At 19.1% G+C, this 19498-nt stretch overlaps 1 protein-coding gene across 8 annotated transcripts in view; it reads left to right on the forward strand.

Annotated features, from left to right (window-relative positions):
• LOC122713646 (voltage-dependent T-type calcium channel subunit alpha-1G) overlaps positions 1-19498 on the forward strand; it is a 193084-nt gene that overhangs the window by 73795 nt on the left and 99791 nt on the right. For 6 of the 8 annotated variants that reach the window (XM_043934289.1, XM_043934288.1, XM_043934290.1 and 3 more), the window contains one exon: positions 1900-1938. The exons of the other annotated variants lie outside the window; for them this stretch is intronic. In XM_043934289.1, coding sequence (XP_043790224.1) covers positions 1900-1938 — 39 coding nt within the window. The remainder of the gene's footprint in view (positions 1-1899; positions 1939-19498) is intronic. 8 annotated transcript variants of the gene reach the window in all.

The raw sequence follows: 19498 nt of genomic DNA on the forward strand, positions 1-19498 counted from the left end.
TTAATTGAAAAGAAATTGGGTTTTTTATTTAAAAATTTTTATTTAAAATAATAATAATTCATATATCATGCAATTAATTTATTTTCATCAATATATTTTAAAATATAATTATAAATACAAAATACGATAATCAATCTTTATAATAATTAATTAATATCTCCCTTATTATTTATTAAAATCAAATTCGAGTTCTATTTAAATTTTTTTGAATAAATATTTATGAAAGATAATTATTTAAATCGATATTTTACAGTTGAAAAATTTTCATGGAGAATATTTATTCGTAATCTCTAAAATTATTCTATATATTTATTAAAATTGTATTATTAAAGTAATTATTATAAATTTATTTATATAATTAATAGTTAAAAATAAATTAAAAATTATTTTGATAATTTAATTTTATGACATTAGCTATTTATTCTACTTATATGTATATTGTTTGCACATATGTATATGTTTATACATATATAAAAATATAATGTAATGTAAATATGTTTATATAATAAGAATTTCAAATATAATAATAAAAGAATAAATTTTGAAAGGCTTATTCGATAATCCGATAAAATTAAATTTAATTTTCGAAATAGACCAAAAAGATTTAATGTATTTCTTTAATGTATAAAAAATATCATAAAATATAATTTTAAAATTAATGATGCTTTGTTTATTTCACTAAATGATAACTTTGATAATATTTTGAATACTAAAAAAATTGAATAAAAATATTAGTTTTATATAATTTTGATAATTGAATAAAAATAAATTCGATATAAATTAAAAATCAATAAAAATTAAAATTTCTAAAATTTTTCAGTTCACGATAAAATATAATGAAATATAAAATAAATATTTCAAATAAAAATTTTTTATTTGTAGAAAAATAGCTATAATATTTGTATCTTAATTATTTCTCTTTAAGATTGAAGGCTTAATTTAACGATTAAACTGATTAAAATTATTAATAGATAATTAGAAAGAAAAATAATTTTGGGTACTAATGAAATATATTTTCAATTATTTTCACTTATTTTAATTTTTTCTTTATTGATACTTTATTTTACTTAAAATAATTCTTAATTTATTGCTTTAAATTATTTATGATATATAAACTAAAATAAAATTTCAAATTTTTATTGAAATATTTAATTATTAATTTATAATTAAGAATATATTATAAAGATAAAAAAGATTTTTTTGGATTCTGATTTTATCAAGAGTTTTTGTTCTCTTTATGAATAATTAATTTTATTTCATGTTTCTGAAATATAACTTAATTTATTCATTGCTGCATTTATTCGAATTTCCATAATTTTAAAAGTTTCCATAAAATTTAATAGAATTTGTAATTAATGTTTAACAAAAATTTAAAGTTATTCAAAATTGAATATATTATATTATTTTTTATTTTTTATTAGATTATGTTCCTCTGAAAAGACAAAATCAAAAACAAAAATCAATAGAAACATTTATATATGTATTATAATATACTGTAAAATTAAGCACATGGACATGAAATATATATTATTCTTCTCTCACCACTCTGTATAAAGTATTTTTATCCATAAAATATTTTACAGAATTTTCATAGATATAAAAAGAATCGCAATAATTACATCGAGAGTGAGCATTATATGTATAGAATTAATTAACGAATTCCTTGATTTTCTTTTTAATAGTAGCAATTTTTACCATTTTTTCTGTACCATCTGTACAGAACTGGAAAGATAAAGATTGACGAAACAATCTTGATCAACGATTATTTTTTTTTATTTCTATTTTTTTGTTTCATAAAGAAACGAAAAAAAAAAAGAAAAACAAAAAGAAAGAATAGAAAAAAGTTAGAAATTAGACGTAAGTACATGATCTTAGGGGGCTATTGTTTCGCTGTTACAGGTTACTCTCGGACGAGTACTCGGTTCGATCACGCATTTAGTAAGCTCTAGTAGAGAACAATGTGCTATGCATATATCTATATACATATCTAAATCTATATAAATCACATAATATGCATAGACGTGCATTCATGTGTGCATATATATATATATATATATATATATATACATGCATACGTCACGTGCTTATGTATATTTATCTCTGTTGTTCTTGATCACGGTACGAGTGTACAAATGTATTTATAGTGTGTACCAAGCATAGAGCATGCTATCTTGTCTAGAGATGAATAAAATATTATTTCGAATTCCGTGGAGAAAAATAAAAAATAAAAAAGGAATAAATGTCGAACAAACATTTACAGTTGATGTGAATTAGGATATACTATTGTCCCTAAGTCATTGGATATTGTTAATAAATTTAAATGAAGGAGTGAACTTTATAATTATAATGCAGAATTTATACTTATTAAATTCTCTAATTATTAATCATAAAAAAAATTAAATTACATTTATTGTGAATTTGATATATATATGTATATAACAATTTTTTGTAGATGAATGTTAATATAATGTTGGTAAAAAATGACCCATATTAAATACAAATTTATCTAATTATTAATTTTTGTTTTTGATTTAATTACGAGAATTAATAATATGAATAATTATAATGAATAAACTCAAGATTAATAAAGATTTTTATTTTATATATATGAATAAATATATAATTTTTAGTAAATAGATATTTGTGTATAATATAATTGTAATATTGTATGTAATATTTTGTGTAAATATAATTATATTAATTCATGCAATTTTTAATACATAAATATTCGAATATTTAAATAAATAAATATTTTAATAAATGAATTTTTTGAATAATATTGGAAAAAATAAAAGATTTTTTGTATCAAAATAGAAAATTAAATATAATTAAATTTTATTAAAAGAAATTGCACTGATACATAAAATAAATTTGAATATTTATAAATTTATATTTTCATTTTTTAAATTATATTTAGTTAATATATATATATATATATATACAGAAATATAGATATTTACATAAATTAAAATAAGACCACAATTTAATACAATTCCTAATTCCATTCCACAATATCAGATAATACACTAGTAAATTTGTGTACTTTAAACTAATTAATTATTTGAAAAATACATATTTGCTAAATAAAAAAATTCCACACGTTATTCTTCAAACAATCTACACACCTCATCATCCTGAATAAATCCTGAATAAGTCGGTGGGTTCTCCCACTGGGCCTAATTTTCTTTCCTTGTTAATTTATATTTTCCCCTTCCCTTTTTCTCTTTAAAATCGCAATACTGTGAAGATCATGTTTCACGTTACTATAAATCTATTCCAATAAAAATTACATTTAAATTTAGCAAATATATCCGGTGACTTATGAACAGTGCTATATTTTATAATTGACGAATGAACACACGATTAATAATGAACGAGCGATCCGTAAAGAACAGAGTGGCATACATGCTATTTCGAAATGGTATTTTACATCGTCTCTACATCTCTAATCTGTCGTGTACTGTCGTTTTGTATACTCGTGTCATAACCCGACACTGCGGTCTCTAGCGATTCTGTATATATATGTCGTTTGCAACGTACACAGCTTGGAACGTATGAAACGAATGCGGTAAATGATTTGAAACTTTTATTTATGGAAATTATTATGTGTATATCTATACTTATTTATGTACATCTATTATATATCTATATATCTTTTCGCACAGTATCGAACTCGATCTATCATCGTGCATCAACGGCGTGTTTTTTTTTCAATTCTTCTTTTTCAATGCACGAAAAAAATCGATGTTCTCTCTCCTCTTGATCTCGATATTGGCATCGCCATAGCGCCTTTTAAGTCTTTCACTTATTTCTTCGATTTTAGACAGCACATACTTCGAAGACGATTATTTTAACATTCATTTTAAATTCTATGATTTTATGTGGATATCTGAATGGACATCTGATACGAGTTTCGATTTAATCTGATGTTTTGAAAATTTATATATATTTCATTATCTCATTTTAATCTATCTATCAAAATTAATCATTAAAATTATTTTCAAAAAAGTGAAAATAATATTTAGGGATGGAATAATCATTGCAAGGCCAAATCTTTCGAATATAGAATATACAGAATAATTTTATAATAATAAGTTAATAGTTACAAAGATAATTTTTGAATGACAATGAATCAATACATTGAATAACTTTCAAAGATCAACATAATTAGATCAATTAATTCATCTTAAAGTGAATTAAATAAAAATATATAGTTCCATTTAAAAAAATAAATTTTAAAAACTTAAAATTAAATAAATCTGATAGTTATAAGATTTTAAAATACAAGTTTTATATAAAATATTTTATTGAACAATGCAGAAAATAATTGCATAGAAAGATTAAAATAAAACATTCTTTATAAATATTCAAATCGATCAAATCCTCTATGATTTTTCTGTAAAACTGTAATTATAAATTTAATATATTAAATTAAATATAATTAAATTTAATATATATATATATATATATATATATACATATATATATTACTTATAATCATTGAAAGATTTTATTATACAATATTGAAACAACATTTTTTATAAAAAAATATTATATTATTTAAAAAAGCTTTAGAAGATATTTTAATTTAAATTTTGTAAAAATTATTGTATTATAAAAATAAAAAATACGCGAAATAATACTTTGTTTACAATATTACTTTGTTTGCAATAAAATTCTTTCCTTATCTTTCAAAATTTAAAAAAATTTTTTAAAAATTTATGTTAAAATTTCGACGTAAGAAGTTTAATATTTTTTTTTTTTTAAATAACAATTATGAATTACTGCATTAAAAATGTTATATAATTTTATTTGAAAATCAAACATTATATTATCTTTATATGATCTTTATGCAAAAATCTACGAAAAGATTAATTATACAGGAAAATATTCGAAATCATTCAGTTTTTATCTAAAACATTTTTTAATAGTATCAAAAACAAGAGAGATATTTTAGATAATAAAATTATGTGAATTATTCTGTGTATAATTTAATATAAAAAAAAGTTTCACAAAAGAAAAAGTTATTATGAAAGTTCAATTATAAAAGATCTAAAAATTGCCATAAGCGATTTATGGTTTTAAGGGTTAAAAAGAATAAACAATTATTTTCTCGATATAATTATTTTCTTTAAAATCAAATAATCAGTTCATATGTAATTAATTTGAAAAGTTTGCTAATGATGATTTCTTTCTTAAACATAAGGCCATTAAGGAATCTCTAGGATTATTTGATTCTAAAATCATTAGAGATCATCAGATTTCAAACTATTTTCTTGTATTTACTATCCATGAAATTGCTTTATCACGTTAATTGTTATTATTTTTTAACTTAATATCAAATAAATTAAAAATCTTAATTATTGATGATAATTAAAAATAATGATAAGCCAAATCAAAATATTAAAAATACTAAAAATAAATTTTTATGTAAAATCACAGTTCCAGGAATCATTAGTGTATAATTTAATATCAATTAAATGAAAATCTTAGTAATGATAATTAAAAAGATCAAATAGAAGTAAAAAATAAATTATTAAAATACATTAAAACGGTTTATAAAATGAGATATTAAAACATTTCAAAAAAATCTATCAGATGTCTTTAGGATGTTCTCAAGACATCTTTTCATGTTATTTGATACGTCTTAGTTTTTCTTTCTCTATTATTATATATATTTATCTATCCAGATTTCTTCCTTCTACCTCTCTCTCCTCACTCTTTGAATTTAATTAACATGTTCAAAACATATTTCTCTCTCTCTCTCTCTTTCTCTCTCTCTCTCTCTCTCTCTCTCCGTTCTATACACATTGTTATTACAATTGCCGAGGAGAAATCTCCATGATGTCGCTTCGATCACTCACCGAACTTGTTATTCATTCGGGAACATATCGCGGGCACAGTTTCTCTTTCTTTCTTTTTACTTCTCTTGGTGGACGTATTCCAAATCTCATTTATTTTCTCTCTTTGTTCCCATCGTCCTCTGTTCGCGATGGTCATTCAACTATCGTACAATAGCAAACGGTTCTTCCTCAGAGTAGGATGAAAGTTTATTTGAAAAAGATCCAGTTCTGTTCTGAACTTCCGCATCGATGCCGATTTCGATTATAATTTTTGCGGTCGTGGTCATTCTGGTAACCTTTCTTCCGATTATAATGATCATGCATGAAAAATCAATCTTTTTCAAATGCATCCTGAAGCTAATTAAACCCGAATCTACTATTAATCTTTTTTCTTCGACTTATACAGCATCTATTTTGAATCGTTTATCTTCTACAACTGCGTGTTACATAGTACTTTCGGCTTCTCATCGCGTCATCAACCGAGCCGGAGTGCAACTAACGCACATACAATGTGTGGCGCTACGTACAGCATGTTTCTTCAGGTCTTGTTCGATGCGTAGTCAGGCGTGAAATCTAACCGATTATACAGTCGCTCGCAAAAGTATTTGAACGCTATTCGAAGGGGAATTTACGTAATGTGAAAATTCTAATTTTAAAGTTTGTGTTTATATGAAGTATAATGGATTATACATAGTTTCCTTTTTCGACGGAAAATCTTATTGGGAATGAAATTATTAAGATTTCAGCATTTTTTTATGTTTCGAATATAATTTGTTCTGGAAATATATTTTTATAATAGAGTAAATGTGTAAATATTTGTAAATTATTGAAATCAAAATATTTTATATATTTGAAGTTTTTATTTATTTTATTACAAGATTATGTTTAAAAGAAGAAAAAAAAAATAAATTTATTTAAATATATTTAAAAATCCATTTTATTCTTTCACAGCGATACTCTATTAAAATACATATAAATAATCATGAAATAATGAGTCGATTTGAAAAATCAAACATAGAAATTGATATATAAAAATATTGATTATTTATTAAGTTATAAACAACTTAAGTTCGTATTGAGAAACGAGACGGTGATACGATGGAAATAGAACCTAATTTACTCATAACTTAATTACTCAACTAAAATTTTTGTACATCAGTTCTGTTTTAATCTTTAGAATCAATTTTTCAAATATGTCCTATGAATTAATATTATATATATATTATTATATTATATTAATATTATATTATTATATATTATGTTATTATATTATTATATTAATATTATATATATATATATATATATATATATATATATATTATATTATATTATATATGTATATATATTTGTTATTCTATATCATTATATATTATACAATATTCCTCTTTTATTTGTTTTTTCATTCATTTATTAGAAATTTTTTATAAAAATTTCTTTGTCCATAATNAAATAATCAATACTATGATACATCGACTTCATAATTAAAGTTTATATTGAAAAATATAATTAATCAAATATAAAATATAAAAAAAATTAATGATTAACTTTGTGAAACGAATATGAATAACTTTGTGAAATTCTATAATTTTTTCAACAGAATAATAAATTGTCTTATAATAATTGTAATAGTATTTTCAAAATTAAATTTAATGTGTATTATTATATTGTTAATACTTTATTTAGTAAATGTTTGAATATTTTCATGATATGATGATTATATGATAAAATGATTATAATTCTTCATTATATGATAAAATGATTATAATTCTTAACTTGATCTTTGGGACAGATGACTTTGAAAATAATGCAGATCAAAAAACATTTTTCTTTCGATTGAAAAAAGAACTATAATAAATAAATAAACTTTTTAAACTTTTTATAGAGTTACATATAATCTGATAATAATCTTTGTATACTTTATGCAAGCTTGAAAAACTAATAAATTATGTTATGAAAATCACTGAAAATTTTGTTATAGTAACATAATTTGTTTTTACTTTACAAATAATACTATATAATATTATTTAAAATATAATATATTAAGAAGCAATTATTTTATAAAATTTTTTCTCAAGAAAAATTTTGAAATGAAAAAGCCATATTTTTAAAAATATAATTTTATAATAAGATACCATAAAATTTTCATAAAAACACGAAAAAAATAATAAAATTTCGTGGATTAATTTCATTTTTTCAATGACATTTTTCATTGAAAAAAAATTACTCTATATATAACTTTATCATAACCTATTATGTTCTTCTTATTTGAAAATATTAAATAAAAATTTTTAGATTTTTTTAAATGAATTTTATGAATTTAAATGAATTTGTAAATAATATGAATATTTTTATAAATATTTACAATATATATTTTATGTACATTAGTTTAATAATTAATTAAATTAAAGTTAAGTTTAATAATTAAATTTTATAATTTTATTTTGATAAATTATTAAAATTGGATTATATAATGAAAATATATAATATTTTATAATATTTTACATAATTGGGACAAAGTAATTAAATTCAGGATTAATAAATATTTTAAATTACTTATATATTTAAAAAATATTCAAAAGTTCTAGAAATTGTTTAGAAAAATTTAAAAAGTATTGTTCACTATATATGTATATTATTCTGGATTTCTAGTTATTAGATAGGATTTGAATATCATCGACAATATTTTTATCAGAATTTGTATTATATTTACATTTATTGTTATGTTATGTGTTGATATTATTTTTTATTAATATTAATTATTAAATTATTATTAATTTATTATTAAATTCATACGTGAAGATATGTTTTTCTCACATGTGTATATATTTATACAATTTCTTTTGTAAGAAATTATAAGGAAAATAATATTATATATAATACAGTATTACATATAATAATATAACATATAAAACAGTATTACATATAATAATATTTTCTTTTTTTTTAAAATAATAATGTATACGATAATTTTTATCATTATCAAATTCATATTTATCTTTTGATGTCCTTAGCATTAAAAATTTCTAAGATCCATTATTTCAGATTTATTCTATTATTTTATTAATTAAATTGAATTTCATAAATTAATAATTTAGTTTAATTATGTTGTTGAATGAAAAATATTGCCAAATATATGAATGAAATAATATGAATGGAAACATCATAGGTGATAAGAAATTGTTTCATATAATATATAATTCATCAAGAAAATATAATAATTTAATTTTTAATTTTTTTTCTCAAAATTATTTATTATTATTATTCCTCTAAATCACCAAAGAAAATTAATAAAATATTTATATATTAAATTTATATATCAATATAAATTATATATCAATATAAATAGAACTATTTATATATCAAATTAAAAGTATACATACAAATGGTATTTCGATTTTAATTATAATTTATGGATTCTCTGATATCTAATTGTCAGAACTTGTCAGACTGAACAATATCTTTTGTGAGATAAATCGAAAATAAAATTATTGCATTTATTTCTTAGAATAGCAAGAAAATAAAGTTTAATAAAGAGAGTAAAATTTGTTTCGTATTCCAATAGTATTTTCTCATTATATTGAAAATCAAGTATATTTCTTAGAATCTTGCAGAAACTGTATCTTTTATTATGTTTTGGATTAATAAATTTTGTGTAAATAATTTTTGAAAATAGTTTTCATGCAAGAAAGAAATTTAATTGCAATAGCCTTTAATCCTTTCGAGATTAATAGGATATTATACTCTAAATTAATTTTTCCAAATGAATTTTAAATATACTATAATTTTTCTGATATTACTGACATAATGTTTTATTTTAAAAATTAGATTCAAGTTATTTTTAATCGATTTATTATATTTTGTGTTATTCTAATATTCAATTTATTAAAAGTTAAATCCATTTCAAAAGCGTTAAAATAATCATTTCTATAATGTTTTACATTTTATTCAATTTTTAAAGTAGTTTTATCAATTGATCTTTTATAAAAACAGTCAGCAAATTCATTCCTTTTTCACTTTTTGCAAAAAGCAAACATAAATATATTCTTCAAAACGGTTTTCACTTTGATGAATTTCATTGATTGAAAGAGATTAAAATGTAAGAAAGAGATCAAAATTGAAAGAGATCAATAAGTAGTATATAACGATATTACATATTAACTGTAAGCTTATTTATTGAAAACAACTTAAGACAAATAAAAATAAAGTAAAAAGTATTATAAGAAAGAAAAGAATTTGAAAATATTGAATAAGATTCGACATCAAAACAAACTTCAGAACTTCTACTTTTTGGCTATATACTTTTTGGCTGATAAATGTATTCTACTGTTCCAAATCAAAGCCAGATTCTGAATTATTCATCAAATTTAGCAACTTACAATTGTTTTTTTCTTTTAAAATGTAAAAAAACATTTTGAGAGATCCATTTTGCAGAAAATGAAAAAAACAAACTGTAAATCATTTTAAGGTCAATTGTATTATTTTTATTCACTCTTACTTTAAAAATATTCTATTTTTTAAAATCAATAAAATAAAATTAATTAAAGAGAGTATAAATCAGGAAAACATTTCATAAATTCCAAAAGATATGCAAATAATCTACAATTATACTTTAATTTATTTATCTAAAAAGATATTTATCTATTAATAATATTTTAGAAGAAATATTTGAAGTTTCACACGTTTTTGATCTTTTAAATGGAGTACGATGCGGATCATCAAAGAATTAAAATGTATTTATTAGCATAGCTTTTTAAAAAATTATTAATCTAATACGTTTGAATTTATACATTATATAAATAATATACTATTTATATATATATGTGATAAAATTAAATATTTATATAAAGTGTTTCAAATTTAAAATAACGAATATATTTTATCTAAATAATCTATCTAAATAATAAAAAATGTTATACAAATTGTTTATGTAAACATAAATATTTTATAAACAAAAACACAAAGGGAAGATATTATTTATATATAGTTTTATGCAAAAATATTTAACTATTATTGTATTTTACTATTATTATATTTATTATATTTACTATTACTATTTTTACTATATTTACTATCTGCAGTCATGAAATTAATACTAATTATTATTAATAATATTAATTTTGACATTAAATAAAATTTAACTAATTTAACTAATTTAAATTTAATTAATAATTTTTAAAAAATTAATAATTATTTATATATTATATATTATATATATTATATATATATTATATATTATATTATAATTAATAATTATTAAAAAATTAATAATTAATTTAATAAATACATAATTGTAATTAATATTTCTTAAGAATACAATATTGACAATGATTCAAAATGGAATTTATTATTGTATGTAATTTATTTGTATTTTGTATTTATTACACTGAATAAATTATTAATTCTTTTTATTAGTTTATTTTGTGTTATTTTTGTTTTATAAACTTTTTTTTCTTTAAAATTAATAAAAATCAAGTGGCGTAAATTCCATATTGTGCATTAATCTATATGAATAGATATGTTAAAGTTTAGCTAAGCTTGAGACACCCTATAAAAATGTAAAGAATTCTGATGAAAAAAAATTATTCAAAAATTGTATCGCGATTTCTGCAAATCTCTGACTACAGAGATGTGTACATTGAATTATATATCTGATTCAGAATATCTGAAATCAGGGAGCAAACATCAACAAACTGCAACAGTTTCATTTTCAAGAATGGTTGAACAAGGGTAGTTCTCGACAAAAGAACAGGCAATCATTTTAGATACAATAGAAGAGCATATACTACAAAAGTACACTATAACAGTAGAAAACTTGATCGATTCAAGAATCTTGTATGTAGTATCTCTCACTCGAGGATTTGCTTCTATCTAAATAGCTTGTTGATCAACTCATCTATAATAATACGTAATATATCTCTATATCAAAATCAAAAAAAATTATAATTTCCTTAATATTTGTTCAATTATTATATATTTAATAATGGAGACTGAATTAAAAAAAGAAAAAAAAATAAATTATAAATTAAAAAAAAGATATTATATCATTTTTGTTGGGATTAATTAAAATTATAAATCAGTTATGTCTATATTTTAAGTTTTTGACACCAAATATATGCATATATATATTTTTGAAGACTTTATAAAATATATTCTGCATATATATATGGAACCAAAAGAGATTTTATAAAATCCAAAAAATATATAAATAATCTACAATTATCTACTAAAAAAAAAAGGTGTTTTTTCTATAAATTGGTCTAAAATTTGGTTAAATACATAAAATTTCCAATCGATTTCAATTAAATAATAAAATAAAAAATTTAATTAAATAATAAAATAAAAAGTCAATAAAAATTTTTATAGATTAACAAATAATGAATTTGTACTATTATTAAATAATTACTATTGTTATATTTTTGTTCATAGATATTAAAAGATATTTATTTAATTTTGCATCTGCACCATGTAATCAATGAAAATTGAAGAAAATCAATGCAAAAATATGAATAATAATAATAAAATTAAAAATAATAAAAAGATTAGAAGAAATAAAAAAAAATAAATTTAAGAAAAAAACAAAAAATGCCAAGCAGAAATTATATTGAGATACGAATAGTTTCAATCAGTTAAAGAATATTTAATCAATAAGTATAAATACATTATAAAAAAAAAATACACAATGGAAATTCAAATATTAAAGAATTTACGATTATAAAAAATTACGATTATTAAAAAAAAAGATAAGATCCTTTTTATCTAATATTTATCTATCCTTTTAATCTAATAACTAGTATCCGAAAAAAATGATAAAGTTTCATTTTTTCTTTAAATAGTTAAAAATTCCAAATTATGTCATATGAAAGTCATATTGTTAATATCCAATATTTTGTATATCATTTTACTATTGTATTTTATTTACCATTATAAATAACTTGTTTATAATTTGTTTTTTAGTTTAAAAATTTTTTTAAACTATTTTTTATTAAATTCAAAAAATTATAATCAGTTAAATTATAATCAATTAAATTCTTTATTTTCACAAGCAAGAAAAATGTATATAGAAGGATAATTAAACATGATAGCATATATATATATATATATATATATATTGATGATATATAAGATAGGAATAGAAAGTACTTTGAAAAATGAGCATAATGATACGTTTCTAATCTTTTGCTTTATAATAACATTTCTGAAACATCATCAGTTAACTTTTTAGTATGTAATAGATATGTACTCAAATTTTAGAAACTATTTATCATAAATTTTATGAAAATATCGATGATTCTAAATTTTTTTATTTCTTTTCAATTTTATTTTCATTGATTCATACGTAGAACAAAATTTTGAACGAAATTAAATAATATTTTTAGATCCAATATCTTTTGATTAAATGCAAGATAAAAAATTAATAAATTATTTTATTATCAGATTATTTAAAAGCTAGAATAGTATACAAGTAAATCGAAATATCATGCGTATTATGTTACTCGTTTTTTCGAGTGAATTTAATCTTGGGAAGTAAAGTGATATAATAAGAGAATTCTTTATATCTTTAGTTTATTTGGAAAATAACATTCCTATGCAATTGAAAATTTGGTTTATCTTTATGTCAATGCTTTTGAAATGCGCAGTTTTGTTTGTTTTAATTAGTAGATTAAAGGAGAGTCTCTTTTGTTTGTTAGACAAGGCGTTTAAATCAATAGTTTAAAATAACTCTATTTGAAAAATAACATTGATGAACATTGATGAATTCGAGGAAATTTTGATTTGTCTTTTTGTAAAATGTTTTAAAATGTATATATTTATTTGTTTTAATTGATAGATTAAAATTCTAGATATGTTATTTTTTAAATGAAACATCAAATTTTATCTTTCTGACTTTTTCAATTTAGTCGATATTTTTTTGAAAAAAGGAGGAAAATAATAATCAATAATAATGAACAATTTAATTCATATAAATATCTATATTTATCTATATTTCTATATAATCTATATAATCAATATATTTATATCATGAAAAAATTGTATTATTTCAAAAAATATGAAAAATTTAGATATAAAATTTCCAAATGAAAGTAGAGATTTATTGATTTTAGTTGAAATAAAAATTTTGAATTTTAATCATTATGAAATTATGTTTTCTCTTTTATTTCTATTTATTTAAAGGATTATATATGTTTCCAATTTGTAAAATGAATTTTTTTTTTACATAATTTTTAAAAATTAACTTTAAAAAATTAATGACTTGGAGAATCATAAATTCGAAAAATTATCTAATTACAAAAATTTTTTAACACACTTTAGTATTTTACTTTAATATTTTTTTCTAAATTGTATTAAGTGATGGATATGACAATTTATTAACAAGTTTTGCAATCAATTTGATATAATACAATTTGAATTTGATATAATATATTTATTTTTTAAAATTTTAATAGACTTATTACAGATTTTTTAAAACTTTATTATTTTTTTAATAATAAATAATAAATTCTTTTATAGAAAGAACTTTTATCATTAAATATTCGTTCCTTTGTAAAAAAAATTTATTTCAACATCTTTGTAAAATGATAATATATATATAATACAATATTATATTATATTATATATAATATATATATATATATATATAATATAAAAAGGAAGAAAGAATTTTTTTTACATAAATCACTAAACAAGGAAATAATATAAATCATACTCATACTTTTGATATTGAATGAAAAACAATTTTATTTATATATCATCTTTTTTTTATTTATATATCATTGTATTAGCTATATACAATTATATATCATTGTATTAGCTTATATATCATTGTATTATCATTGCCACATTTTATTATATTTAAATAAAAAAATTCATAAGTATTCTTTGTTTATATATTTTCAATAGAAAGAAAATGATAATTAGGACTACTTTATTTGAAAAGACATATATCATGACTCCTTAAGATTATGTTCTTTTAAGTTATTCAAATATAGATATTGATGTTAAAATCTACTTATTTTTACAAAGAAAATATAAACGAGAAAACGAAAGAAATATAAGAATATTATTTAATATTATTTAATATAGAATATATATTAAAAAATGTTATACAATTTGTTTTTTTATTTAATCGTATCAAAAAAAAAATAAAGTATTTAAGAAAATATTTCTAAACTTGATAAATATAAAGAAAAATTAAAAAATTATATGATATAAAAAAGATAAAAAATTTTCCATCGTATTGAAAAAAAAGAGAAATTATATAGAATGACTGCATAAAATAAGGTATGGTCAAAATAAAAATCTAGAAAATGATTTTTATAGTAGTAGGATTGAGTTCACAATAATTTATAGTAAGTGATATATTTACTCTTTCCCATATGTGTGTAATTATTAAACTTCCGTAACAAGAAGCCATTTTTAAACAATATGATCTCGTTTTCTCAGGTTGATAGATCGAATTATTCGAATAAACATTTACAGAGAAATACATCACTGGAGTTCTTCAGTATCTGTAACATTTCACAATACAAAGAAAAAAAAAAAAAAGAGGAAAATATATTCATACAATTCCTGCAGCAATTCTTGAAATTTTAAAATTGTAAGAATTCCTATATTGAAGAATAAAAATTATTAATATTCCGATTGATATATACTTTGAATTATTTTGAAATAATGTTACATTCCAATCAATTTCTTGATTCTTAGTGATTTAAAAGAAAAAAAGATTATTTCATTATATCTATATATAGAGTATTAATATATTCACACTTTAGATTTTCGATTTTAGAGATAAATATAAAAGTTGATATACTAAAATGTTGGTTGAATTTATTAAATTATAAACAACTGAAATTGCAATGAAACAAGATAAAGAAAAAGTGAGATATCCTTTTATATTTGTTTTTTTATCTCGCTTTTCTCGCTTTAAGATATATTTAAATTGCTTATACATATAGAAACAAATCTTACTGACATTTTTATGTATTTTCACTAATTTTTGTTTTTTTTTTTTTTTGAATTCCAGAATCGATTTTTCAAAACCATTCACGAATATATTAACATTTTTTATATCGATATTATATATCGATATTATATATTATTAAATATGGCTGAATTTTAGTTTAGAAAGAAGTAATAGAAATATTACAAATTTTTGACATTTTTACAAATCTTATTATAAATTTTGACAAATAAAACAATTCAAAATAGTTTTAATTTTATATTTTTATTTTTTAATAAAAAAATAAAAATATAAATTAATAATAAAAATAAAAATAAAAATTTAAATTTCATATGGATTAGATGAAAATCCATTATGGCATTTATATTTATATATTTAAATATTTATATATTTTATTATATATTTTATTGTAAGAAATTTTAAAAATATCAAATTGTTACATATATATAACATTTAAATCAATAAAGTCCGATAATTTAAATTATCATTTTTTTGTGATTTTGTGATTCTCAATTTATATGAATTAATCAATTTATAGAAAAAAATAATTAAAAAAAAATTTTAAATCTAAAACTAAAGTTTAACCTTATATATTATTATTCTGAAATATCAAGGTGTATATATAGTGATTTACATGTGACTAGCACAACCGTATGGCTACGCAATATCTATGCAAACTTTTTGCAATATGGTACTCGCACATTTAATCTCAACACAATCACATTAGCCGTTCGATTAGCTGTCACTTTTTTCTTATTTTATTTTTTTATAAGAAGCACGTTTAGCACTATCACAAGCATATAACGAGCACATAACCTAGCTGTGCCATGTCTTAAGCCATGTGTGTTAAGGATAGTCAGATGGGTGCATGTGCGCCATTGCTGATATAAAATCGTTCAATGTGTTATCGTATTAGCGAAACGTCGCTGCTTAAGGGACTATTCCCATTTGATGACTTGGAAAGATTGACCTTTCTTTATACACGCTTAAAGTTCAATCATTTGAAAATATTTCTCTTAAAATTTAAGTTTATCGTCAGCAATATTTGATTAATGCTTAAACATTTGAATATATTTGTTTTAAATTAAATTTTCTGTTTTTATCTATTTAATACTTTTGAAACAAATTTTTCACTTACTTCATGTAGCTTTTTTTTATTTTAGAATCAAATAAATATTTAAAAATTTCTGATTTATTTTTTTTTTTTGAGTAATGTTTTGAAAAATAAATTGATTTTTATTTTTCAAAATATTATTATGTTTTTTTAAAACTTTAAATTGAAATTGTGTAAAAAAATAACTCAATAAGCAATAAAAAAAATTTGTTATGCTTATGAATAAATTTTAATTATTAAAATTTTTATATTATGAAAAAAATAAAAATAACATAACATTATAATTATAAAACGAATAAATAACTCAAATATGCGTATTTTATAAAAATATAGAAACTTATTTATAATTAGAAATTTTAATGTATTATAAAGTTACAAATTTTTCCTCATTAAATAATTTTTTCGAGCCTCTTCATGAGAATATTTCCTTAAAAATGTTTCATAAATTAGATGAAAATAGCGATATTGATTTTTGCATGATTTTATTTTGCAAAAACAGAGAAAAACATGAAGATTCGATATTTTGCAGATACGATATCACGGAGTATATGAATAAAACGTTGTTAATAATTCCGCTTTAGACAGATATTGAATAAATTTGATTTTCAGTTTATCGTATCGCGTGTTTTCGCATGCTATTTTCCATGATTTATTTGAACGTGCAATATTGATTTAACTTCCACATATTGGGTATCTCGAAAGTATCATCTTCCAGCATTGAATTATTATTACGATGACTGATGCTTAATGTAAGTGATAATTAACGTAATATCATTAATACAATGACGATAGAATTGTATCATATGATCTATCGATAGAATTTAATTAGAATTCAAATTTATTGGTAGATAATGCATTTATATCGATGACAATTAATTTCATGCAAATCGTGTTAATCAATTAATATTTGGTTTTCACATTTATTTTTATTAATTCTGTTATTTTGAATTAAATGAAGTATTCGGCTCGATAAAATGAAATTAATTTATTAATTTCTGTGGAAAAATATTTTTTTTTTTTTTAAATGAAAAATGAATTATGTCGTTTATTATTTCGAATGATATAAAATGAAATTACTTTGATTACATGATTTATATGAATTTTAATTTTTTTTAATATAGAATATTTTAATTTAATTTTTTTTTTAAATTATATTATTTATTTTATATTATTTACATATTTAATTTTATTTTTAATCTTTAATTAATATTCTGATATGAATATGATGAATGTAATTATTTATATTTTCATGTCAATATTAAATATAATTCTTTTTTATATTTAATATTAATTAATCTAATTTATATTTAATATTATATATTGAATTTTTTTAAATCAATTTTGAAATTATGATTAACGAAAATATTAATTTTTACAAATTAAAATTATTTGAAATGAAAATTTTTAAACTTAGATATTGATTAATTTTAAATTATTCATTATTGTTATTATTGTTCTATATAATAAAATTATATATATATTTTTAAATATTATTTCAAAATCTCTTACATATATTAATAAAAATGTTTATTTTATTAATATAAATATTTTTAATAAAAATATCGCAGAAAAAAATATTAAATAATTAATTAAATATCAGTTTAATATAAATTTAAATATAAATTTTTGTACAAATAATTGCTAAAATAAATGATTATACATATATTATAACGAATGGATTTAAAAATAAATTCAGAATATGCGTTGTAAGAAGAAATAATTCAGATCAAATCTCAAGTATCTTTCATACACATGTTACTGATCAAATACGTTTCAGATGAAGTTAAAAAAAGGATAATTAATGTTATTTTCATTTCTTTATAAATTAAAATATTTATAACTCGTAATATTCATAAATGCGATGTTTAACATCCAAAAGAATAATTATTTAATAAAAAATGTTTGTATGTTGGATCAATTGTCGCTACCAAATAAATTAGATAAATAATGAATTAGATAATAATTAATTAAAAATAATAAAAAGATTTCGCATCTCGCATCGATTTTTAATTGTTAGCTTTAAAAAATCTTATTTTAGGATTGACTTGGAAAATTTTTTAGTAAAGTTAATTTGACAAAAATTTTTAGCCTTATTTAAATTATTTGTTAGAAGTTAATTATAATAAACTGGAAAAAATATTTTTCATTTAATATATTATTTTCATCTTTCAGTTTTCAATATTTTATATAAAAGAATTTTCATTTTAATTAAAATTAAAATTAAAATAAAAAAACTTTACATTTATATTGTTCAATAAAAATTATTTTAAAGGTTTTATGATTTGATTTATGTTCTAATGTAAATTATATAATATGAATTATTTAATTTGTAGTAAATTTTTTATTTTTTTAAATATTATATATATATATATATATATATACACTAAATTCATTTTTTTAATTTTTGCTTTTTCTTCATTTGAAACTTTATTTGAAATAAAATTTGAAATAAAAAAAAATATTATAATTATACAGTTTAAAAATTTAAATTTAAATTTATATTTATATATATAATAATACATGAAATTTATATTTTATAAATATAATGAACAATTATAGATATAAATTTTTTTTTTTAAATGA

The sequence above is a fragment of the Apis laboriosa genome, unplaced genomic scaffold (assembly GCF_014066325.1).
Source record: "Apis laboriosa isolate Shangri-la unplaced genomic scaffold, ASM1406632v1 scaffold25_cov139, whole genome shotgun sequence".
NCBI classification, from domain to species: Eukaryota; Metazoa; Arthropoda; class Insecta; order Hymenoptera; family Apidae; genus Apis; species Apis laboriosa.